The sequence below is a fragment of the Lissotriton helveticus genome, chromosome 3_2, assembly GCF_964261635.1.
Source record: "Lissotriton helveticus chromosome 3_2, aLisHel1.1, whole genome shotgun sequence".
Taxonomy (NCBI): domain Eukaryota; kingdom Metazoa; phylum Chordata; class Amphibia; order Caudata; family Salamandridae; genus Lissotriton; species Lissotriton helveticus.
The window spans coordinates 381,708,204-381,734,463 of record NC_136062.1 but is presented as its reverse complement, the minus strand read 5'-3'; the positions used below and the strand labels follow the sequence as shown (position 1 = coordinate 381,734,463).

The following is a 26,260-nucleotide window of genomic DNA, read 5'->3' as shown; positions in this document are numbered from 1 at the left end:
TGAAATAGTTTTAGGAGCGGGCGCATTAGTCCAAAGCAAGCGCCAGTGATGTAATCAATGTTCTTTCATGGAAAGATCCTCAACCACCATGATGCCCAGGTTTCTGCCCACAACCTACGGAGTTGGGACTACACCCTGGCTATTCGACCACCAGTCATCCGACCATACAGAGAGGAATTTACCACAAAGAACGATCTCTATCTTGCTTGTGTTAAGCTGCAGATCGTTTTGCTGCATCATGTGGCAATATCATTCATACAGTCTGGGAACCTTTCCTTGGTTGATTCTGGATTAGGTCCTATAGTGCTGACTAGCTGAGTGTCATCTGCATAGGAGATTACCTCAAAAACCCAGCCACATAGATATTGAAAAGAGTGGTACCTAATACAGATCCCTGTGGCACTCCCTAATCCAAGACTATGGTTCGTGGGACAAAGGACTTCGGAAATACTTCATCCATTCCAAGGCGTTCCCTCCAAGACCAATCTCTCTGTCTTTTAATTAAGACTGCAAAGAGAGATGGTTTCAAATACTGCTGACCGATCCAGAAGGAACAACATGGAGGAGTATCCAATATCTAAAGAAAGTCTTATAATGTCCAGGAACTCCACCAGTGCAGTCTCATTGCTATATAATGAACGGAAGCCTAACTGGGAAGGATCAAGGAGATTATGGCTTTCCAAAAATGCTGTCAGTTGTGAATTCACCAAGATTTCCATGGCTTTACCAAGAAAAGGTAGCAAGAAAATACGTATAAATTATCCTAACTCATTAAAAATTCGCTGTAGGCTTTTTTTGAATGGGTGTAATCCTGGCTGATTTCCACACCCATGTTTAGAGAGAGATGGAATAACTCAGTGAGGCAAGGAGCAATAATGTATGGAGGGGTTATATCTTCAGGAGATCTGGACTTAATTTGTTTTATAAGGGAGTTCACTTGATCTGGTATCACCCTATTAAACTCCTACAACAGCAATTGAAAGCTTCCTCTGAAACGTACTCTCATATTATTTCATGTGTAATTCCTTTTTCTTAAGAGTTATAGATTGGTAATTTGTTCGTAAAAAAACAAAACCGCTAGCTCTTCTACTAAAGCTAGAGATGTGTGAATAGATTCTTTACAGGATAAATGATTAGTGAATTCTTTAAGAATCTTGTAGAATTATTTCGATGAGTTAACCGCATTGTCGATTAGATTTAAAATGTGGGCTTTCTTGGCGTTTTAATGTTATTGAGATAAAGCCTGATGGCCTTTTTTATAAATAACTCTGCCATCAGCTTTTTATGAAAACCTCCATTTCTGTTCTAACTTCCTACATGCTGACTATGCATTCTTTAAGGAATCTGTGAAACAAGGGTCTAACATTCTTCTTTGCTTAGGCTTAAAAAACATTTCGGGCACCACCTTATCCCGTGTACAAATTATGGCTTTTTCTGTACTTGCCAGGGCCGTATCTAAATTAAAGTGGTTCACTCGTATTGGAGGAGGCGCTGTGTGAAGACCAACACGTGGTGACTGGGGCTGATGGACAGGGGACCCAGCAAGGGGGCAGTGGGGAAAAGGAGGCACGGGATAACTGTTAAAATAAAAAGTGCTCAAGACTCTTCCATGTCGTACCACTTCATGTCCCCCCTGGAGAGCAGTTATCAGTAAAACATTGTATTGGTAACTCTCGTGTACCTCTGTAATTTTTCGATGCAAGACTTATATGAAATAAGCATGTAGTTGATGGAGCCTGAGAACAGAGTGCAAGCTGTCAGCAAGGTAGAAGAAACATCAGGAGGGTGTTATCCCTGAAGCCCATGCTGGACAGAGTTGTAAAGAATTTAGTATGTTGAACTGTTTAAATGACAAAAGTGAGTCGGGGTTGAGAAAGGATAATAGTGTAGAGATTGATAAGTCTGGCAGAGGTAGCCTATTAAAAACATGTATTGAGTGTAATGTACCTAAATTTGTAAGCAGGGATTGGAATGTTCACGATTAGGTATTAGAAGAGTTTGTTGAAGAAACGTCTTTCAAGAGAATGAAGAAAGACTGACCATAGTGTAGCCACCACAACACAAATTTCATTTATGATCATTAAAGAATATGTGTAACTAATCCTAATGCGTCAGTACTTTCAAATGTGAATTATGCCTGATCACTCCTCTATGGTTAGGAATGTATTTGTTGCAGGCATCCTGTGAGATGCTACGAAGAAAATATTGTTTGTTCGAATATTACCTTAGGGGCATTACTGACAATTTATCAAAAGTAAAATGTTTTGTTTACTTTCTAGGGAATCATGTCGATGTCCCATCTTTATGGCAAAGATGATGACGACGATGGAGTGGAAATTGAACGTTTTGAGATCACAGACTGGGATCTGCAGAATGAGTTTAACCCAAACCGCCGACGTCACTTTCAAACCAAGGAAGATACAACATATGGGATCTGGGCAGAGAGAGATTCAGACGATGAGAGACCCAGCTTTGGAGGCAAAAAGTATGATAAGTGTGTTATGTATAGTGTTTCTGAATGTGTATGTGACAAGCTGTATGTACCCAGCACTAGAAACTAAAGTCCTTTAAAGCTACTATCAGGCTCCTGTCAGTGCAAACCTCTCTTTGGTGCAACACATATTTTCCTGGAAATGCCTTGGTCTCTGCCAGCAGGGCCTTCAGAAATACCCAAGAAAACCTGATGTGTAGCTGAGTGAGTTTTCTAGTGTTACCAAACCTGCTGCATGTCGGTAGCAGATGAGGCAAGTGTAACGTACACCTTGACTTAGAAAGATTCTCTAAGCCCCCAACAGTCCTGCTGTGATTGTTATTTTAATCTGTATATAAACTAACGGTTCATCCAATTCATGCAGAACCAATGACTATTTCTCGTTCATAAGGACTGTGATGGTGGTTACAGGTATGAGTCCAGGCCATCTCTTTTTAAGAGACCAGTAATTGCTAGGTATTTTCAGCAGCTCTACTGTAGTACTGAATAAAATAAATGCACTAAATCTTTTGGAAGGCAGTTGCAGTCCATATTTTTGAGTGAGACAAGAGGGTGACTTACTTACATGCTTTTCTACTAAAACTTAAGTGTCTGGACAGCTCTTCAGTGTACTATAAGCCATGTATTTCTAAAATCACAATATAGCATGCTATATTGCTACATTTATATATCCCAAATTGTACTCCATTTTTCGAGCCTCTTGTTGCTGTCTGTCTTAAAGAGCCTGTAAATATGTTTGTGCAATCTAGGCCTAGGGTGCTCTGCTAATAACCTCCCATCAAAGCAAGAGGTTGCATGTTTTTGCCTTTAGTCTTCTCACCATTTATCCCTCTTATCTTGATTTTTCTTGAATTCTTTGTCCATGCAATCTTTAGATGGCAATGTATTACTGTTTTATATGCTCCCTACTGAGAATATTAAGCTCACACATTGTATGTTTACTCCGTGGATGTCTCCATTGCGTGTCTGAACTTGAGAGTTGCCAAAATTCTATTCAGGTTTAGTGAACAGTAGTGTGCGCATGTGTGGCTGTGCCCTTAGTTGTATGGATGTATATGTGTGTCTGTATTTGTTGGTGTCATCTGGCTCCTTAACTAGCTCAACTAGGCAACCTTGTTAGATCTTCCAGAGCTTTGTTTCTAGCAGTTTCTTGTCCCTTTTTATGGTGGTGAATGAACTGTGTAGATGGTGGCGCGAATATTGTGTTGTCCATGTTCTTTTTGACTTTTAAATGGGTAACATAGTCTTCTGGAATATCCGAATTTAAATCCAAATAAGTAACCCATGCATGTTAATGGTATTTAATTACTTCATGTCCACCAAGTTTTCCTTCTTGTCTTGTTTTATGTGATCATAGATCGCGAGATTATACGGCCCCTGTCAATTTTATCAGTGCTGGAATACGGAGACCAGCACCGGAGGACAAGGCAGAGCTCTACTCTGATTCGGATGAAGAAGTTCCTGTGCCCGTGAAACGAGAAGATTTTCCTAAGGAGTTTGAGCCAAAGAAGTTAAAAACTGTAAGTTGAGCAGAGGCTGTAGGCAGCTTTCTTTAGATACTCTCTGGGGAAAAAACACCACTTGTATTGTCTCACTGTTCCATGATTCTATGTGGCCCTTATAGGTAATTGTTGGTAATTAGGAAATTTGGTTTATTTGTAATTGTCCCCTAGATACCTAGTCCCTATTAGTTTCGACCTCTGTCTTTTCTTCATACCTGCTTGCTAGTCCCCTTAGTTGTGCTCATCACTGCTAGACAAAGGGATGGGATATTGAAATCTCCGCATCCTCTGGGTAGCTTCGATGTATTTCCAATTGTATTACAGTTGAGGTCACTGTCTTCCAGAAAGTACAAAGCATTTGCGTAAGATTGTATACAACTCCATGTAGAAAAAGGGAAACTGTATTTGTAGATGTCTTGTTTGTTTAGAGCAAGAAAAGGCTACGTCCCTGACATCATTGACCAGATGCAGAAGAATGTTACATTCACCGTTGTCTAGTGCAGACATGCCTTGGTCATTCTCCTGGTACATCAATCTGGTATTATAATGTGTCATAAAGTGTGTGCCTGCCTCACAGGGCACCAGAGCGCTTCATAGAAGTTCAGATAGAAGTCTCTAATAAATTATTACAATGTAGAAAGAAATATCAAGTAAGAGTCCTTAGTAATATATAAGACATTGAAAAGCTTAACTCACAAAAATCGAAAAAGAAACCCATCACTATTCAGAAATAGTGTACGGCGGGGTGGCATTCTTTAATGGTAGGTAAACCATGGATTCCAGCCAGAAGGTAGGTTCAGAATTTTACTTTATAGATCTCTGGTATAAAAAGTTCCAGATATAATCAGTTGATTACCCAAAGATGCTCTGACTTTTAAGGTGACTATTTCCACAATAGCTGGATAGAGAACAGTGTTCTGCTTGGTTTCATGATGCACCGAAAAGCATTGTTTCTTAAGGTGAAGGCGTGGTGCCAGAAAAATCTAGAAAAGGCATGACTAAGCTCACTAAAGATATCAACCTTGTAGCTCAGAAAGCACAAAAATTAGTTGCATGAGCAAGAAAAATGTAGGCACCTCTTGCAAGTGTTATTTTCTTGGCAGTCTGAAATGTTCCAAAATCCAACCAGAGCCAAATTTAAATACCGTGGGCACACACTAGTGCGTGAGTCTTGAATGATGGACATGCCAGTACCTGTTGAGATTGTGGAATAAATGAGAGAGTGGAAGAGATCTTGCCTTTCTCTGGTATCATGTTGAAGTTTGGTTAGTAGGTGTTTCATACTTAAAAAAGTGGAGCAGGAGTAGAAACTGAGAAAAAGTACACAGAGCCCAGGGCTACAAGAAAGGAGAGACAAATGGGGACATACAGTCCAGGTGCTGTTGTTACTGGTCTAGTAGAGTTGTGTCCAACACAGGAGGGGAAGTTTAGATCTTGGTCAGAATGTAGGCTTATGATATGATGAGGGAAACCATAGCACCTCAGAACACAGTAATCGCCTCTCTGTTAGTTTGGTTTGCCTGCATGCTCAATTAAATTTGAAGGATCTAAATGTTAAACTTGGGCCTCCAGTTTACAGCACATGTAAAAGTTGGAGAGTGGTGGTAGACATTCTTGGGGCATGTTTTAAGAAAAATCGCAAAGGAATATGTTGCCTTTTGAAGAGATAAATTGCCATTGGAAGGGCCATATTGCTCTGTAGGGATGAGGAATGTCTATGGGAGAAAAGCTAGTTTGCTAGTAGTCTTGGGAGTGGTGCCTTTATAAGTTAGCAATGCATAGCTCTAGCTAATGGAAAACTTCGCGTGATATACTCGTGATGAGCCACAACAGACTGGATGCATGTATTTTTTGCTACTTCTCCTTTCAGATCCAGTGTAACAGGAATGGCTTCGTATTGTGCCTATAAGTAAATTCCTGTTGATTATGGGTCAGATTGGTTTCTAAGATGTATATTCTGTTAGTCATGACAAATGTGAGGAAGCAGGAGTTGGACTTGTCAAATCCATATCACCTGCATTTTTTGTTTCCCACAGGGTGGAAATTTCAAGCCTTCACAGCAGCGGGTGTTCGCTGGTGGAATTGTAAATAGTGCGAACTTTGGATGCTGGGAGAAACACACAAAAGGAATAGGCCAGAAACTACTGCAGAAAATGGGCTACGTTGTAGGCAGAGGCCTTGGAAAAAATGCACAAGGTAACGTTTGAAGATGCACAACTAAAAACGAGTTCTCTATTGGAGAGTGTTGAGGATCTATGAATGTCCATAACTAAAGCTTTGATCTTGGCTGTTAAACTGAGAGCAGTGAAAACACTCCATATATTTATAGCCTAGGTACAGCACAGGAAGTGTGAGTAGCTGGCCTGGTATATGATGATCATTTATGTAAGTGGACACATTGCACCAGTCCAGAGGTCTTAGACAACCTTAGAAAGCTCTCTAAGTGGTAGCAGCAGAGAGCAGCCTTCAGCATGTTTTACCAGAATGCAATCCTATTGTATAGTTTAAGTGAAATAGAACCACACCAAGTATTTATACAAAATGTGTATTTATTATGTAATACTCTCTATAATGTTCAAGTATCTCCAACACAGAGAAAAACACAATGCACACAATATTTAAGTTAAAAATACAGTAAATAGCAGGATGTAGACGGTGAACCCCATCGGGATACCAAACCATATTTAAAAAAAGTGATATACCATGACTCAAGTCAGTACGATCTCGAGAGGACGTAGAATTGTTGGGACCCACAGTACCAACCAAAGTAAGTCGATGGGGACCCCACGGAGAGCGTGTAAAGTGTGGGTACAAAATTGCGTGCTCTGTACAAGTCTATATGCAAGTCTCAGTTGGATTTTTAAAGATTAGGGACCCTTCCCAACGGGCCCTAAAGAAACCCCTTGGAAGTCAGAAGGTTGGCGAGCCACCCTACCCATGGATTACCTAGTTCACACATTACCTACACCAGGGACGCCTGGTGCATGGGGGTGAATTAGTGTCCGAAACCGCTGTCGAACCTGATGGAGGAAATCATGAAAGTGTCACGTGGGAATCAAACATTGATTCTTGTGGAGGAACACATGAAAGCAGAGGGGACAGTGTCCATGTCACTCTGGAATGACCAGAAGACTTGCAAGACGAATGCCCTCTGATGTTGAGTGCTTCAGGGAAGATGACAATGAGATTGACTCTGCAGCTGCGAGGACTAGACGACGCGCAGGATGACCAGGAACTGGATACGAGCTGTCCCACAAAGGATGTCCACTGCTGAGAGATCTGTGTACGGCGGGAGCACCAGCAAGCCTTCGCAAATGCAGCCCTTGCCGGAAGTCAAGAAAGTGCAAAGTTGGGACCACCAAGGTCCAGGAGACTCACCACAAGCAAGGGAATATGGGCAGGTGCCAAGCAATCAGGGGAGCCCAAAGGAAACAAAGGTGACCCTCAAATGTACCCATAGGCCGGAGGCACTGGAGTGGCGAGAGGACCTCGAACAGCCTACCAAAGGAGCAGGCCACGGTGCCCACGAGGTGGTGTGGCCGAAGATCTTGGTGGAAGTAGTTGCAGGAGGTTGGGGATACTTGAAGCTCAATGCACTTGTCGCAAAGTTGCCAACAAGCCTTTGCACTTGCAAAAGAATGCGGGGCACAGGGGTTCAATTATTACAGCACCCAGGAGGGATACTGGGCTCAAACTCGGTGAGAGGGCAGCTCGAGCCTCAAGAGACGTAGGAAACCACCCCCTGTGTTTTTGAACCCTTTGGAGTCCGCAGGAGCTCGGGATCAGCAGACCAGTCAGCAGTGTTGATGTGCCTGCGTATGCAAGGAAGTGACGCCTTCACTTCAAGGGAGATGCCTTCAAGTGTCTTTTGATTCTCCACAGTTCCTGCACGGATCCTGTATGGTGCACAGGCAGAGACGATGCAGCAGACTGGAAGGGAGACAGAGTTAGGCCCAAACGAAGTCTAGTGATGTCCAGATGGTAGAAGTGTAGTTGTGTCTGTTCTTTATCTTATACCTCGACGAATCTAGGGACCTATACCCAGGTAAGCTCTTCAGTACCCTAGGGAAAAGATTTGGAAATATCAGGGTAAGGGTCTGGACAGGAGAGAGGTAACTCCGATGTCCTTTGTCCAGTTTCGCAGCAGAGCAGGAGCTAACTGCTCCCAGAACTGGTTTGAGCTGGACTATGCACAGGGACACCAAATGTGCCCCTCATGCAGACTTTCTGGTGCTGGCAAGCGCACCCAACCGGTCCAAATACACTAAATCATGTCTGGAAGGTGGTCCCACCTCCCTGTGACAGTGTGCCTATAGTACCATCTACCTCTGCTCGAGCTTGGCTCAGCAGCAGGAGGGCAGAAAAGTGTCTCTGGTAGGCAAGAACCATGTTGTGCTGTCAGGGGTAGAAGGTTATTATAGAAAACAAAAGGTCCTAAGGATAATTCAATAGAATAAACAATAAAATTATAGACCGGAATCAGTGCTATAATCAAATTTCCTACACCCAGCCGGGTGAGGAAATATTTAATGTAAGATCAGGGAGAAATCAATTGACCTAGGGGAGGTCACATACACACATTTAAATAGGGCACAATCCTGTACCTATACCAAAGTCAGAAAACATATAGTAAGAAAAGTAAACAAGTCAGGAAAAGAGTTTAGCAGGCAAAAAACGTTGGAGCCAACTGTCGCTTGCAAAATAGTACACAATTTCAGCAAGTTTCGACATACAGTATCTGCAGAACAGTATACAGATGGATTTACTGCAGAACTGTTTGAGCGTCGACGTTTCGATCCCCTGGCTCCTAATAAACCGGGATCATCATCAGGACTGTATTAATCATTGCCTGTTTTAATTGCGAACGCCTGTTGGGGTAAAAAGGGGAGAAAAGAGAACAATATAATGCATCCGCCTAGGATTGTAGAAACTTTTTCAGTAGCGAGGTCCATATGCTCAGCTTACTGGCAACTGGTGATTAAACAGGTACCCCTAGTTTGTGACTATGTGGCGTGTTCAAGGCACAAACATGCAAGTGGGGGCCGTCTGATGATCCACAGCCCAGTGCAAACGACGGCCGCGACATGAATTGGGGGACGATTCCTTAACGTCACTGTGAGTGGGCGAGTGCTGAGTTATGACGGCCAAGGTGGTCTAACCGTACATTGTGCCGTTGAATTACTGAACAATTGGCCGGTACGGAGATCAGTGTGGTGATGGTGGATTACACCCCGTTGGTGCAAATTACTGAGTACAGAACGGCGCAGTAAGCGGGCAAGTGCCAAGATGCTATAATATCCGAGCTGGTTTTATCAGAGATAGAATTATAACCGGCGCTGCGAACAATACTGTGCATAAAACGAGTGAGTGAATGAACAGATGCCAAGATTCTCCAGCTCCCCTTGGTGGTTTGACCGGGATGCAAACCACCTAAAAGCCGTGAGGCCGGCAGAAAAAGTGATTAGGCGCAAATAGAGGGGTGCAGATTACTAGGTAAAAAGCCGCGCAGTGAGTGAGTTGGTATTGGAATAGTAAAATTAACCGGAGGTGGTCAACCCCGCTGCTAGCCACAAATTCGTTGCTATGGGTGAGGTTACATTAAAACGAGCACTAAGTATCGTGCATATATTGTGAAAGCCGATACGTGGTTCAAGGCAGCCACTGACCTGCCAAGTCCCTTTGGTGGTCTAGATCAGGCGCTGTTGTAAATGGTCAAGGTGCCCGGGTTTTGGGGTGCCTGAAAAGGAAGCGCAGTGTGAATTATAGGCAGACCAGTGTCACATAAAACCTTAACTTAACGGGTGCAGGGACGTGATTACCTTGCTGTGGACAGATTCAGTCCTAGACCTAGATTTAAGCTGGAAATACCGCCTAAACCAAGCGGCTCCACAATCCTAGGAGCAACGTACTCCCAATATTGAGCCCGACCATCGAGGAGAACCCAACTGTGGACTCCCTGCTGGTCTAGGACTGACTCCGTCCACAGCAAGGTAATCACGTTGCACAATTTTAAAACGGTCCTCTTGCTATGTACTGATTATAACATTGAATCTGTTTTTTGAAAGGCTGTTATTGACAGGTTTATCGTGAAGATTTCCCATTATCATCTTGCAATTGCAACAGCTGCCTAATTATTAGAAAACGTGCTGGTTTTTGGAAGAGTCCTATTGTATATTCACTTGAACTGTTAAAGAAACGTAGGCTGGTGGGGAAGGTGGGTGCTTGGATTTTTAAGCTAGATAACCAGTTAAATCTATTGCATACATTCTCCATGAACTGGAGTAGAAGCCTGTTATCCATTGGTTGTAGCTCAAGATGGTTCTAGTTGTCTCCTAAAGCATTGTTTCAGCCTGCAGTGCTAGTTAACCTGTTGACCATGGATAGATTATTTTCTGCAGCTGTTACGCATAGTCCTTTGTTTAACCGGGGCAGGATGAGATCATCAACATCTTTGCTACCAAGCCAAACCTTCGCCGGCTTGGTTTTCTGAGTTTACTACTCCCTTGCATCTGAGAACTGGAATCTTCTTAGTAATGGGTGCCCTTCTTTTGCTCAGCTCTTTTTAGGTCTCGCCTGTCAATGCGCATGCGCATTGAGCAGAGCGAGACTATAGGGCTTTAAACAAAGTTTACCTAACTGCGGCGATTTGGTGCTGTGCCCGTGGCTTTTAGGTCAATGCGCAAGCGCATTGACCTAAAATGCGCGTGCACATCACCAAATCGCCGTCTGTTCCCTCAGCCGCACTCCTCCCACACCTTTGAAGTGAAGCTTATGTGGCCGGCCGTACTTGTGTTTCCTGGCCGCTTCCCGGCCGCTCTTGTATTTAATTAGCAGCAGCAGCATTTCTCCTGCACCAGGCCACATCACAGGCTCTGTGCCACTTTCACCCACACAGCAACACTTACAGACACGCAACGCCACTCACACCCACGCAACGCCACTCACACACGCAACGCCACTCACACACGCAACGCCACTCGCACGTGCAACGCCACTCGCACGTGCAACGCCACTCGCACGTGCAACGCCACTCGCACGCAACGCCACGCGCGCAACGCCACGCGCGCAACGCCACGCGCGCAACGCCACTCACGCGCGCAACGCCACTCACGCGCGCAACGCCACTCACACGCGCAACGCCACTCACACGCGCAACGCCACTCACACGCGCAACGCCACTCACACGCGCAACGCCACTCACACGCGCAACGCCACTCACACGCGCAACGCCACTCACACGCGCAACGCCACTGACACGCGCAACGCCACTCACACGCCACTCGCACGCGCAACGCCACTCGCACGCGCAACGCCACTCGCACGCGCAACGCCACTCGCACGCGCAACGCCACGCGCACGCGCAACGCCACGCGCACGCGCAACGCCACGCGCACACGCAACGCCACACGCAACGCCACTCGCACACGCAACGCCACTCGCACACGCAACGCCACTCGCACACGCAACGCCACTCGCACACGCAACGCCACTCGCACACGCAACGCCACTCGCAACGCCACTCACACAGGCAACGCCACTCACACAGGCAACGCCACTCACACAGGCAACGCCACTCACACAGGCAACGCCACTCACACAGGCAACGCCACTCACACATTGTGGGTGCAGATTGTGGGTGCAGATTCAGAGAACTCAGCAGCACCACCACCATTGCAATGCAATAGGTCTCGTTTTAACGCAAATTTAAGCTATAGGCCTTGTAAATGGCAAAGCCTTTTATTTATGTTCCAAAAACCAGAACGCAAAAATAAAGGGCATAATCATTTACAATGCTAATAGTTCAGACTCGCGTTATTGCGAGACCTATTGCATTTTCAATGCTTGTTTTAAAAAGCCGCGTTATATGACGAGCTGAGCTCGTCATGAGCGTGCGAGTGGCACAACTCATTGAGCGCGGAAGGGGTTAATGTGGGCTTGGAAGGAGAAAAATTTCACACCGTCCAGGTGAAAGTAACCTTCAATGCCTATTGTCTTTTTGTGTAGGTGAAGGGCACCCACAGATATGAGACATTCTGCTCTGTTCAACAAATAGGACACCCTTCTTCCACAAATGTACATGAATATATGTGTCTTTAGTGTTACTGCTGTGGCCATAGGAAAGGACAATGTTTGCATATGTTGGGTTGCATTCGAGTACAGACACTGTTAACACTGTTTTTTTTCCTTAGGTATAATCAATCCCATTGAGGCCAAGCAGAGGAAAGGAAAAGCGGCCTTGGGGGCATATGGGTCAGAAAGGACTAAGCAGTCATTGGAGGATTTCCCAGCAGTTGACTCTGAGGAGGAAGAAGCAGAGGTGGGCTTCTTACAATTTATTTTAAATTGTCTCTCTATGTTGCTGCTGCAGCCAACTCTAGTTTTAATCACACAATGCTGACTTTGGTTTTACCCTTTTCTCTCTTCAATTAAATGTTGTCACGATTAGTGTTGGATCCAGCTAGTGAAAGTTTGTGTTTCCTATAGATTTGCCATCTTAAAGGAATTTATTTTATTATTTGGGTTGCCATGCTTATTGTTGTTTAACAGTGGTCATTTATCAGCCATTCCACTGTTGCTTAAAACGAGATGGCACTTGGCCACTAAATGGCCATACCGGTAATATTCCTGTCTGCAGCTAAATGCTGCAAGAAATAAATTGTTACACTCCTATTTATTTATGGATCACTCCTTATTAGAGGACTCAATACTTGTTAAAAGCTTAAAAAAAAACTGGGAAACCCACGTTCACTGCCCAGGGCATTGCATTACATTTCATCCTGACACAATTAGAAAAACTGCTCCCTCCCAGAAGGTCCTGCAGGTAAACATAGCACTAGTATCACTGAGCTAATAAACAGACCTACTCTGGACCTTCCATACCATACTGAAATGCAGCTTTCTGCCGACTGCTACCTGATTAGTTGGTTGCAAAAGACTATTGATGCTGCTGGATGAACAATATAGCGGGGATGTCGGTTATAGCTCTACAGCATGTAGATGTTTTATTAAGAGCCCCTAGGGATCGAAACGTCGACGCTCTAAACAGTGTTATATATAACCTAATATGTATAATCAATTGTTGACACTGTTGGGTGTATTTTGCGAAACTTACTATTGAAATTGCAAGCCACCCTTGGCTCTACAAAATTTCCTTTTTTCTTGCCTGAAAAACTTTTTTTCCCCCCTTCTACCTCTTTTGACTCTATTGGTTTCCCATCTTGCGGGACAGGTACAGGACTGTACCCTATCTTACTGTGTATTCTTTGACCCCCTTCAGGTCAACACAATTCTATGTTATTCTTAAATAAATGAATTCACGCCCGGCTGGGCGCCGAAAACAATATAGTACTGATTGTGGTCTATATGAGTATTCCTTATTGCATTATAACTTCCTAGGACCCCTGTTGCCTATAATAATCAAAATAACCCATGGTCCAAAGGTCCTGTTTAGGGTTCCCTTGTGTTCTAAAATGGGTCCCGCTCCTGGGGCAAAGCCTCTCTAATTGTGTCCTTCCACTGCTCATTTTTAGGGAACGTCTTCTTTCTTTTTGCTTAAGCACTCCATGAGTTATCTAGTTGTCTCACTTGTATTCTTCCCTTCTTCCACATTCCGTGCTCTTCTCATCTGTGTGCTTCTCGCACCAAATGCTCCGTGTTTCTCTCTCACACCCTGTGCTTGCGTTTCCTCCCCGTGCTCCATGTTGCTCTCTCTCTTATGTTGTTCTCGCCATGTTTCTCTCCCTCACATGGTGCTTGCCACCCACTCTTTTACTTTCCACTCACTACTCGTGGTCCCCCACCCCTGTAGTCCTATTTTTTTAAATAAATAATAATCCTTAAATCCACTATGCCTCAAAAAGAAATAGTACTATAGCATTTCTTTTTCTTTTTAATACAGACAAATTATGGGTCGATACATTTTTTTGAAAAAAGAGAGGAACGCATTTGCAGGATTTTGGAGGTGCATGCATGCACGATTATGCACGCCTGTGCGTGCGTCATCATGCATACATAATGACATCTTACCTTTTTAATGTAAGGAGCAGATGCTGTTTCGACTAGTTTTTATTTTGCAAAGTGGTTTTGAGCTTGGTTTACATAGAGTACATTTTTTGAATGTTAACAATTGATAACGCTTGGAAGAGCTGCAACATGGCTGTGTTAGTTATGCTCTGTAGCCTTCTTCTGAGAGGTTAATTAACTGGAATAAAACTTTTGATTAAAAACTGCTCAGACCTGGTGCTGACTGACACATTCATAGAGCTAAAGCAGACTCAGGGGAGCAGTGGAAATATTTTGATATTTTTATCCCGCCTAGGCTAAAGATGACACAACTTATTGTCCTTCCTACACATGCTAATTAACAGTAAAAATACTTTTTGTATAAAGTGTCAAAGGGCATTACAATTAATATACAGAATTCATTATAACCTTTGATCCATTTGCATCAGAAACCTCTTTTTGATATTTGTAGATAATGCAGAAAATTATAAATAATGTTACAAATGCTGAGGGACATATAATGCAACAAACAGCATCTGCTAACTCATTTAAATCTAGGGATCTCTATAAAGGAATTCGTATCTTCACTGTTGAAAACGCAGACAGTAAAATGGTAACCATAAGCATTAGTAGTTACTGGTCTGTTTAACAAAAAAGAAAATTACCCCTGTGATTCCTCAAAATTTTAGCGAACTGTACGAGGGCAGTCTGGATTTTCTACTCTTGAGTTAACACCATTGTATTGTGGGGTATGCTGTCACTCCAGTTTGATTATAGGCAATCTTTGCTAATATTTCAAAAAGGTGAAGAACGTGATACATTTAACACCGTTCATGTTTCCTATAACCATGGTCCAGTCAGCATTTGTTTAAAGGAAGTGTGCATATGCCTGTCGGAAAGTGGCCACTTTTTGACATGTTCATCCCCAGTTTTTGCCTGGTAATGGATGTAATTTTGACAAAAGTGCACTGGTTTCCTTCTATCCAGGTCCCCAGTGCTAGATCTCTTTACCTAAAACTTGCATCGTTCCCTCAATTGGCAATACCTTTAGCACCCCCATAAGTCCCTAGTAAACGCTACCCCTGGCGCCTAGGGCGTGGGTACTGCAAAAGGTCCCTAAGGGCTGCTGCATGTATTGTACCACCCTAAGGGATCCCTCGCCATACTCTTGAAAACGGCCATTGCAGCCTGCAGGACACGGTGCGGACGATAGTAAAGACATAACATGGCACACCTTTGTGTGCTACATCTTCAGATACTGCATGTAATATATGTAAGTCACCCTTACTTCAGGCATTTCTGCCCTACGGCAGGGTGCATTATATTACATTTGAGGACGTATCTGCATGAGCAGATATGCCCATGTGATGTCAAAGTCGATTCTTGGACATTGCAATTGTACAGAGAAACTATCTTGAGGATATGTACTGGGCACTCCAGCTACATGATGGCTTCACTGAAACTAAAGATGTTTGGTATCAAACATGTCTATTAATAAACCCACACTGGTTCCAGCGATGAATCCTACTATTCCACTAGTGTGCTGGCTGACTGGTCTCGTCCAGCGTGCCATGACAGTAACACTTCTGACCTCTAGGAGGCTGCTCTCCGAGGTCAGAAATAATACCTGCTCTGGCAGAAGGTGTTTACACCTCCACCAAACAGGACGGATAGCAATCAGCATACCAAGGCCGGAGGCTTCAAAGCCATACCGCCTTTGATTGCACCTCTCGCATCTCCCAGACCTGGGACAAGCCACCCCCTGCAATGAGGCCCATTTGGCACTAGAACAGGCGGGAAATTAGTATGTGAAGTAGGCACAGAGCACACCCAGGTCAGTCACACCCCTAAGGTGAGCTGCCTGATGTTCCCCCTCCTAGGAAAATTCTACTCTCTTGGTGATGGCAGAATTTAGGAAACTGTGATCGGGTAATGCCCACTTCCTACAAGAAGTGGCCATATTTGGGGTGCAGTGACCCCATGGGTAGATAGCCCATTGGCTATTACTCTCCACTCCCATAACGCTCCTCAGTTTAGTATTTACAAGGATTCCTAAACCCAGAACTTTAGATTCCACTGGCTCCAAAGAAGAAGAGGACACTGAAGAGACGATTGCCTGCAAGAACAGAAGGCTGCTGTGGACTTTTGGTGCCAAACCCTGCCTGCCGCACAGAGAAACTAAGCAGTTGCAAAGGTCCTCTTTTGCAGCGTGTTTCTAAGTGTCCACCCTCCTTTCTACTCCATAGTGCGCAAGGATACCAACTTGACCAGCACTTCTGCACTACAGACCAATCTGCTGATGGCACTTTGGTCAATGTCCCTCTACCACCTCACAACTGAAAGGAGTCCCATGGAAGGAAACACAATGCAAGTATATGTATGCAGTGAATATTCTTTCTCCCATAGGAAAGCATTGCATGTAAAAACGCACTGCTGGTTAACAGTGCTAAAACTGAAAAAAGTCTATTACGAAAAAGTACTTACCTCATTACTGAGTTTTTGGATTCAAAATGTACTAAAAAAATGCGTGTTATTTTTCTAAATTGGTGTGGCTCTCCTTTTTGAGTGTGTGCATCAATTATTGACTCTGTGTGTGCAACACATGTCCAATACGCCTCTCTGATAAGCCTAAGGCTGCTCGACCACACTACACTAGGTAGAGCTTTTTGAAATTGCTGGAGCAAACCCTGTCAACTCATAGGAGATACCTAGAATCTTTACATTGCATACCTATTATATAAAGAGACAGCTTCCTACATTGCCCCATCATTCATTTACACGTAAAGTTCTCAAAATAAATTCTATAATTAACATACATTATAACTGAGTCACAAATGGCATAAAAATCACTCCAATACATTTATTTGATTTGTTGTAGCATTTCTGGTTTATTACGTTATCTACAAGTGATGTGATTCATTCATATGCCTGGGGCAAGTGCACACAATGGTTCTCTCGACATCTTTATGCAGCCAACATGTTTTTCACTCTTGAATTGTTGATAAATCAGGGGTGTTATCAAGGCTTACACAGTTATCTGAAACAGTATTGCATGTAATGTGGGAGCAGTCCATAATTTCTGGTTGTATCATGAAATCTAAAGGTGCAATCAGTGTAGCCAAGTGAGCCAGCCTCAAGTAGTCCAAAATGTGAAGTGTCCGTAGTTCTACTAAGACAATATACGCAAGTTATCCTTCATATTGAAGGAATTAGTGTGACTCATAGAAGTGCAGTCCTTAGAAGGTCTGTTTGATCAAGATATTGTACACTCATTTCTAATTTATTCAGAAAGGTTGTGTCAAGATTATAATCAACTGGTTAGGAGAATAGCGATAGACAGTTGGTGTCATCTAACATTCTGTTTGTGTTTTAGGAATTTCAGAAGCAGCTAAGCCAATGGCGGAAGGACCCTAGTGGTAATAAAAAGAAACCAAAATACTCCTACAAAACTGTTGAAGAACTGAAAGCTAAAGGTCGGCATGGGAAGGCCCTATCTGCCCCACAAAAGGATGTTTCCCAAGTGAAGGTAAGAATCGAGTGTAGGTTGGACAGTAGCTCACTTGTACACATCATTTGTTTTGTATGTAATGCTTCTTTTATGGGCAGGTCCTATATAGTCAATATACCCTTACGTTTTCTGATGCTCTGTAGATTTAATAACTGGTGTATCCCCAGACGACCTGGGATCAATCATGCTAGATTTTGTCAAGATATGAGTGCATGCTTGTTTGCTTCTTGCAGTAAAAATATTGTCCTGATGAAAGAGGTGCATTTACACTTTGGTGTGTATGCAGACATTTCAATCAACCAGAATTTATAAGGGAGGGCTGCAGCCCTTTATAAGGGAGCATGCAACCCTAATAGTTAACTAAAAGAATTACTTTGAAATGCTGAATGTTTACAACCATTTCGGTGACATCAAAAAAATCAACTGACAATTCAGGTTTATGTAAGAGAGAGTTTTATACCCCATTCACTCACATACACTTTGCAGGCATGCTAGGATTATCGCAGACTGGCCTTGCTCGTGTACCTTGAGGGAGGGCAGCTAGCACTGCTGCAGAGATTTGTTTCGTCTCATACAAAATAAGTGCAGGAGTCTTTCTTCCCTCATGAACACAGTACACTTACATCTTAGAAACATTGCATCAACAGCAGTGCAACATTACCTTAAGCAACTGAGACTTCTTTTATAGGTGACCTCAGTCAGTAATTGATAGGATAGGGCTGCAAGGAAAGGAAGAGGCAAGCAGAGTGCCGAAGGAGTTATCTAACCAGTAGAAAAGATAAGATTACCACTGTGTAGGGTTTATAGAATGATACTTTTCTGTCAGAGGGAAAAGGTTAAAAGGGAGACCAAAGTACTCCAAGCCCGTTCAACACTGCCTCAGAAATTGGCACAGAATATCATACAGTTTATTGGCCTGCAGTACTGCTAGGTCCTGGGGATACGACTTAAGGATTTTAGAAGCAAGGGAGAAAGACATCATAGCACAGCACTCATCGGTGTTGGGCCCATGGTATTTAATCTGATTATAGCTTGTATGATTTCTATACCCTTTGCACATTTCATTATACTGTAGGTATCCAGTATAGCTCCAAATTTATGCCAATGTAAATGATGTACATTAAGATTCATTATAGGTGTTTTGAAAGTCACACATAGATCCATGATGGTCGATGTTATGCCAGAAACCCCTGAATTACATGAACTGTGGTAGCATACTTTCATATGTATGTATGTATGTATGTATGTATAAACCATTTTATAACGCGCTCTAGTACTTGGGAGTATCCTGCCGTGGTGGAGAAAGGCAGAGAAAGACTGAGCAGAGACCAGCTTATGCCACACTGGTGAATAAATTAGTTTTCAGACTCTTCTTAAACTGGCCTGCGTACTGAATGGAGCGCAGGTGGAGGGGAAGGGCATTCCAAGCCCGAGCAGCAACCACGGCTATAGACTGACCCCCTAGTCTAGTTCGCTTGAAGCATCTATGGTTCATCTATGGAACAATCTTTACAGTTTATTTTCTTACGGAATAAGAACCCAGTCGGCTCTGGAAATGTGCTTATGCGAGAATGTTTCAAGAAGCTTGAAAAAAAAGATGTAAATGAATGGAATTTTATAAATTTGAAGTCCTGATTTGTATCCAATATGAGGTAATTGTCTTTTTGATGCACCAACTTTAAATATTGTATTAGATGTGCTTTTTTGTGCTCCCCTAGACAGTGCATGTGCTGTATCTTAATTTTGTTTCTTATCAGTGGCCACTGCTTAACATTAGTCTGCTTCCCGTTCCCTCTTATTTGCTTGCTTGTATGTGGTCCACTCGTGATAGCTTGACGTGCTGAACACTCCCGTGGAGCATGGCCCAAGTTCTTGTGTCCTTCCACTGCTTTACTTGTGATTGCCACGTTTTTATTTAGCTTTCACTATTGTTTGAGATTGCATCTTACCCACATATTTCCTGTCAGTCAGTCAGTCAAAATACTTTATTGCGATAACTTAATATCATACAAAGACAATGGCAAAATACATATTACATTACCAAAAATACAAAAATTACGTACATTAAAAACAGTTAAAATACAACAGAATAAAAGTCATCATAGACCGTAATACAGTTCATATCAAGTACGAAGTATAAAGTGCAAAGTCCTAATATGCAAAAGCTTAGTGAAAGAAAAAATTACGAATAAGATTCCCAGCAAAATAATCGTTATTACAAATAGCCTAATTAACATGCACAATCCGTGCTACAAAGGGAGGTAGACACATTCTTTAACCTGATATTCCTGCTCCTAATGGCTCTCACCAGAAAATTAGCCACATGAAACATAATCCTGGGAGTCTGTAACAATTGTAAATAAATCAAGAGCAGGTTTAACTAGGATAAACCCAGCTTCCTTAAGTAGAGGCACAAGGAACAATCTCCGAGCATCAATATAGTGCCTACAAAACATTACAAAATGCATGGTGTTTTGTTCAGAGAAATGATCACAAGAACATGGTGGCGCCTTTTCTGGGGTACTCCATACAGGATAAAAACCAAGATTAAAATGTATCAGATTAAAACGAAAACGAGTTAAAATAAACCTGTGGTACGGATGAGTCACGATATTCAAATAACTTTCTGGGCCATTAGGTATGGACAGTATTAGACTAGCCCTGACACAGGGTTTTTTCAATTCAGATTCTTCCCTCTCCAGGGATAGGAGCTCCTTCATTGCATGTTTTATAAACACAATATCTTTAGATGTTATAGAATCAGTTACAGTATAAAGCTCAGGCCTTCCCAACCTCAAAAAAGTTTCCTTAATGTAAGTCAACCACCTAATATTTTTCGCTTTGTCCAAAGACAAGCAATCTCTCAATATAATATGGTTTAGAGGAATTTCTTTATTGAGCCACAACCTCAACCAAGCAACTAAAGGTGCTATTTTAATCAGGTCTGTAAGGTAGCTTACCCCCAATTCCAAATGGACGGTGTAAGACGGGGTTGACTGCGGGACGCCAAGAACAGATCTAAAAAATTTGTTTTCTATTATCTGTAAGGATTCCACTCCCCTATATCCCCATAATGAACCACCATATGATGCCACTGAGATACATTTGGCCTTCTAGATTTTGATGACAGCTGCAATTGGCCTACCCCCAAGTTTTTTAGAGAACCCCTGAAGGGCTGCAGATGTCCTAGCCAACATGGTTACTCTATTATTAACGTGGGGACCCCTGTTACCCTTCTCATCAAAGGTGATTCCTAAATAGGGAAAGGAGGTTACACGAACAAGCTTTTCTTGTCCGCAAAGAAAGATTTTGTGAAAAGGTCTCCTAGCAGCCCTGCCCATAAGCATGACCTGCGATTTTTTAGCATTTATTTTCAGGTCAAGTGAACCCATAAAAGAATTAAAAGCGTCAAGAAGTCGTTGAAGCTCCACCCCGGTGCGTGCCAGAAGAACCGCGTCATCCGCGTAAAGGAGAACAGGGACCCCCTGTTCCCCCGCACGCGGAATGTCGCGGGTCACGCCCCTAAGAGCAGGCTCCAGGGCGTTCACGTATAATGTGAACAACAGGGGTGCCAATATGCACCCCTGTCTGACTCCTTTTTCAGAAGCAAAAGCATTGGTACACCTTCCACTCGAAGAAACTCTAATTTTTGCAGGCAGGCCAGAATAGAGGTCAGCCAATAAATTAACTATAGTCCTATCCAGGCCCATTTCGAGTAATTTTGACCATAACTTTGATCTGTTAACCAAATCAAAGGCAGAGGAGAGGTCCATGAAGCCTAGATACATGGACCCCTCCTTGGCCCTGGTATATTTTTCGATCAGCAAGTGGAGATTAAGGCATTGATCCAGAGTGCTTCTTTTAGGTCTAAAACCATATTGCACGTTCGTCAAAATGCTATTCTCTGTAACCCACTCATTCAGTTTAACTAGTATAACTCTCCCTAATATCTTGACTGAAGAATCAATCAGTGAGATTGGTCTGTAACATGCAGGATCCTGCCTATTCCCTTTTTTAAAAACGGGAATAATTATAGATGTTTTCCATGTTTCGGGAATGTTATCGTGGTTTAAGGCGTTAAAGACCCTGGAGAGTAATCTTGACCAAAAATTAGGGAAGCATTTAAAGGCGTCTGCAGGAACACCGTCAGGTCCTGGCGCCTTTTTCTTCAGGGTACAGTCTATAGCATGTAATACTTCCTTTACTTCAATGTGCAGTTGGTTCCCTTTGGTGTTGACGTCATCCTCCTGCACCCAGGATTTTCCATTAGTATGGCCTGAATAGATGTCACTAAAATATTTAATCCAACCTTCATCAGGGATGTTAGTTTCAAGGGGGGAATTTTCCTCCCCTGTAAATAGAGGTTGATTGACAATCTTCCAAAATTCTCCACTATTTTTTAAGATTGCTGGATCTAAAAGTTGCGTCCAGGCTTCATCTTTAATCTGTTTTTTCCTGTCTGAAATGGCCTTTTTATACAGGGCTCTGCTAATGGTGATAAGTTCACGATTCTTCGGAACAGTTTTTAAAGCATTGAGCAATGCAGAATGAGTATTTGAGCATCTGCGATCAAACCATCTTTTAATTGGCATCGACTTTGGTTTAGAAGTCACAGAAAGCCTACAGTTTATCTTACTGCATATGCTACCAAATGCAAGTATCACCTCCCTATCATTGGACACACTGGATAGACACACACCAACCTTGTCCTTAGCCTCAGAAAGTACCTCTTGTACGAAGGGTTCCGGGATTATGCTCTCCCATTTCAGCCTGCGTCCCTGATCCTTAACTTTAAGCATTGATTTATTATTACACGGACCATAATTACGCCCTATAAGATTAGAAATCACTAGGTCCAGGGAGACAGTATTATGGTCACTGAAAGCAGAAACCACAGTTTTATACATGAAAACCTTGACTAAAAAACATGCTGAGATAAAAATGTAATCAATAATAGAGCCATTGTCTGTTCCCTTAAAAGTAGAGGCCCTTTCCCCCCCCTCCCCACAGCTTGATTCATATAAGTTCCATCTTGCTAGAAAGTTCTCTAAGCAACTCCCCTGTTTGTTATGTTCAAGATGGACAGGTGCACAATTAGGAGGGGATTCTGAGTCATCGCAAACACACATTAGTGAACAAGGATGTATATTGAAATCACTTAAAAATATAATTTCAAAAGAAGCAACATCTTCACTATAGACTGACAAAAAATAATCCAATTTATCTAGGCTATATGATGTACAGTCTGATGCATTGTAATTATGAAAATGTATGAATAAAATATTGGGAGATTCTGCTGAAGAAAGTTCAACAATTAAACATTGCTCCAAACCGGAGTCACATTTCTTGAGGCTACCTTTAATATCTAATTTAAAGAGGCTTAACAATCCTCCCTTAGCTCTTCCCGCTGCGCTGGACACTGCGGGAATACAGAAGTAACTATAGCCATCTAAAGAAAAACTGTTATTTGTATCCCAGGTTTCCTGCAGTGCAATAATGTCGAACTTAGTCATAAAATCTGTCCATGCCACATTGCCTACTTTAGCTCTAATACCCGCAATATTCCAAGTAAGCATACTAAGTACTGACACGTTATTCTCTACTCGACTTGTACGTTCAGGTGAAATATGTTCAGGGAGAAGTCAGTCGTTTTGATCCAAAGAGGATAGGGGGCATACCGGTTGGACAGCAAAAGAGGTTGCGCAAAGGGATTCTGGTGAACTGAGTGAGCTGGGTGGTTAACAATGTTTTGATGTTGATCAGAGCCCCACCTTTTATTTGATTCCCAATTATTATCCCATCCAAAGGCTGGAGTCTTAGGGTAGGTGACATTCTGTTGTTCTCCATAAAAGAATTTTAAGGTTAATGGGACAACAGAACCCTGCCTGCGTTGGGGTGGGAGTAAATTAGTGAGGATGTTTGTCAAAACGCCAGTGTGTGAAAAACTTACTGCCACACAATCCCCTTTAAATTTTTTGGGGCGATTTCCTAACCAAGAAACCCTTTTAGCTGTCTTGATCTCTTGGGCCAACTGTTGCCCCCCCCCCCCCCTGGGGCTAACCTCATGTTGTTAGTAAGCCATTGTAACGCCTTATTAGACAAAGAGGAGGAAGATTCTACCATACCAGCTTCTCGGGGCGGTACATTAGCTAATACTAGGACAACCGGTGAGGCTTCAACTATGAATTGTAGAGGGTCAATAAGCTGAGCTTGTGCAGGGGGAATCTCAACTGTTAGAGGACTATCCCCTCTACCGTTTGTCTCATTGGCTGTCAAGGCCGGTATCTGGGTTGGGGATTATTAGGCAATAAATCGTCTGTTTCCTCACCCTCCAAATCATCGTGCTCTCCAGTATTACTGTCCAAGTTAGCTACCAGCATTGTAACATTATCAACACCCTCCATTATTTGGTTCAGCTGGCCACCTAACTTTTTAACCTCAGTTTGTAATTTGTCTATTTTGGTAATTAAAGGTTTAACAAAGACTTTCATTTTACTTTCAATTAGCTCAGCAATTCTGACAAACAGTTCATCATCAATAGTTACATTGGTCTTTGTTCTTCCCTCTCCGTTTTCCTTCAGATTAGCCTTTGGGGTATTTACCCTCTTCCTTCTTAATCCTGACCTTAAGCCTCCCCGTTTAGGCTGAATTTTTGCCTTAGAAGGATCTGACCGGGAAGCTTGATCCGAAATAGATTGGTCATCTTCTGAGAGATCAACATGTATATCCTGGTCCAAATCACTGGGTATGTTGTTCACAGAATCCACAATAAGTATCGCTGAACCAGACAGAGTATTTTCATTTAAAGTGTCAATGTCCTGAGTAATAGAGCAATTAGGACGAGCTTCGGAATGAGTCTGTAAGGATACAATGTCATCAGATGGAGGATGTAGGGTAGGAGTCAAACAACGTAAATCAGGTGATTGGCTCAGCCCCAAAGATTCTCTCCTCTGTGAGTTAATTTTTTTCACAGTTTGAACCATATAATTTTCCATCGTATTTACTGGAGGAGCAGTACCTTTTTTTGGCATCCTATCAGTACAACCAAGGAACTAACTCCTCAAACGCACTAATAAGTATAATTTATATGTGACAATGTCTTACTTGAATAGTTGACGCTCTCTCAAGCTTCCAACAGGATTTCTGGCCCTGTCCCTGTCGCCGAGGGCCGTAGAGGGCCCGCCCTTTGCCCGGGCTTAACCCCGGGCGTCCCGCTCGCGTCCCGCGACGCGGGGGTGTCAGGGGCTTTATGGGGCCGGCGGCGCTCTCCTGCCGTGTCAATCACGCGCTGCCGCGAGGCCTGCCGGGTGTTGTGGTTCCCGGAGCGGCGGCGCGGAGCTTTGTGGAAAAATGACTCTCGGCGGTGGCGGCTTGAACTCCTGGCTGCCCCTGTGCTGTCGGCGTCTGGCGTGGCAAGTTAAGGTTTAGCAGTTTCCCCCGCTCTGCCGGGGTGTCGGGGGCTTTATGGGGCCGGCGGTGCTCTCCTGCCGCGTCAATCACGCGCTGCCGCGAGGCCTGCCGGGTGTTGTGGTTCCCGGAGCGGCGGCGCGGAGCTTTGTGAAAAAATGACTCTCGGCGGTGGCGGCTTGAACTCCTGGCTGCCCCTGTGCTGTCGGCGTCTGGCGTGGCAAGGTAAGGTTTAGCAGTTTCCTGTGTCTCTTTAGCTTTAATGTACTTTGTACAGATCCTGCATTTTCTATTTAGTTCTACCAGTGTTTGGTAGTGCTTCTTGGCCACATCTTTCCTAGTGTTTCTTTAGCTATAGTGTATTCTTACAGATCCTGTATTTTATTTTTCATTCAAATTGAAACTCTTTGCCAGTGCACCTTGCCCAATTCCTGAATTGTAGCTTTTTTTGGTTTAAACAAAGCCAGCATTTGCTTTCTTGTTTGCCTGTTTACGGTGTGTAGATGCTACATTATTTATACAGAAGAGACTACATTTATCAGTAAGCATTAACTCCAAGTGACAGTTTACAATGTATTTTTATTTGTTTTCTTATAAATCTCTATATTGATTTTCATTAATATACGAATATTGGCAAATGAAATCAATAAACTTTCCAGACCAATGCTGAATGGGAACAGTCAGAAAAAGAAAAATACATAAATATGATTTATCTGGTCCCCTCTGACTAGCCAACAGGTGGTGTATAACCAACATGGTTAACAACAACGGGGGTAACACGGGAAAGGCGGAGGGTGTTTCCTTGTATTCTTACTGTTGTCCTCGGGGTTTTGGCTGAAGGCAGGGTAGAAGTGTTTAGCTGTTTTTATGACTACAAGGAGGGAAAGAGGAGAGACCGGGTATGTGCTATTTGATTGTGGGGCTGGAAGGTGGGAGTTCGTAATCTGTTGACCTTCTGATGCCGTATTTATGGGGGCACATAGCCACCTCCCTCGCCCAAAAATTGGGTTCCATTAACAGGGTGTAGGGGTATGTTCTCCTTGACATCAATCAAAGAGCTGTAAAGTGCTAAGCCATTGAGGTATTCTGCAATGGAAGTCTAGCCTTGCCATGTTATCTATGAGCGGTTGCCTTAGAAGTGTAAATTTGTGGTCGAAGTATGTTAGTGTGTAGGTAAATCTTTAGCCACATTTTGTAAAACCTGAGGGCCTCTGACAAGGGTTATTTTTTTTTCCAGGACAGTGAGAAATTTGTTTGGGCCCTCCCTGTCATGTTGTTATTAGCGTCTTGTCAGGTCTGGTTATTTCCTTTATATTAGAGGGCATTCTACCCCGGAGGGTCGCGAGTGGT

The 26,260-nt window shown here is 43.1% G+C and overlaps 1 protein-coding gene across 1 annotated transcript in view; it reads left to right on the top strand.

Moving 5' to 3' along the window:
- Positions 1 to 26,260, top strand: part of TFIP11 (tuftelin interacting protein 11) — a 108,999-nt gene that overhangs the window by 8,576 nt on the left and 74,163 nt on the right. Inside the window, exons 2-6 of the mRNA XM_078684251.1 lie at positions 2,280 to 2,485; positions 3,849 to 4,011; positions 6,030 to 6,189; positions 12,183 to 12,310; positions 17,369 to 17,521. Coding sequence (XP_078540377.1) covers positions 2,286 to 2,485; positions 3,849 to 4,011; positions 6,030 to 6,189; positions 12,183 to 12,310; positions 17,369 to 17,521 — 804 coding nt within the window. The 5' untranslated portion in view covers positions 2,280 to 2,285. The remainder of the gene's footprint in view (positions 1 to 2,279; positions 2,486 to 3,848; positions 4,012 to 6,029; positions 6,190 to 12,182; positions 12,311 to 17,368; positions 17,522 to 26,260) is intronic.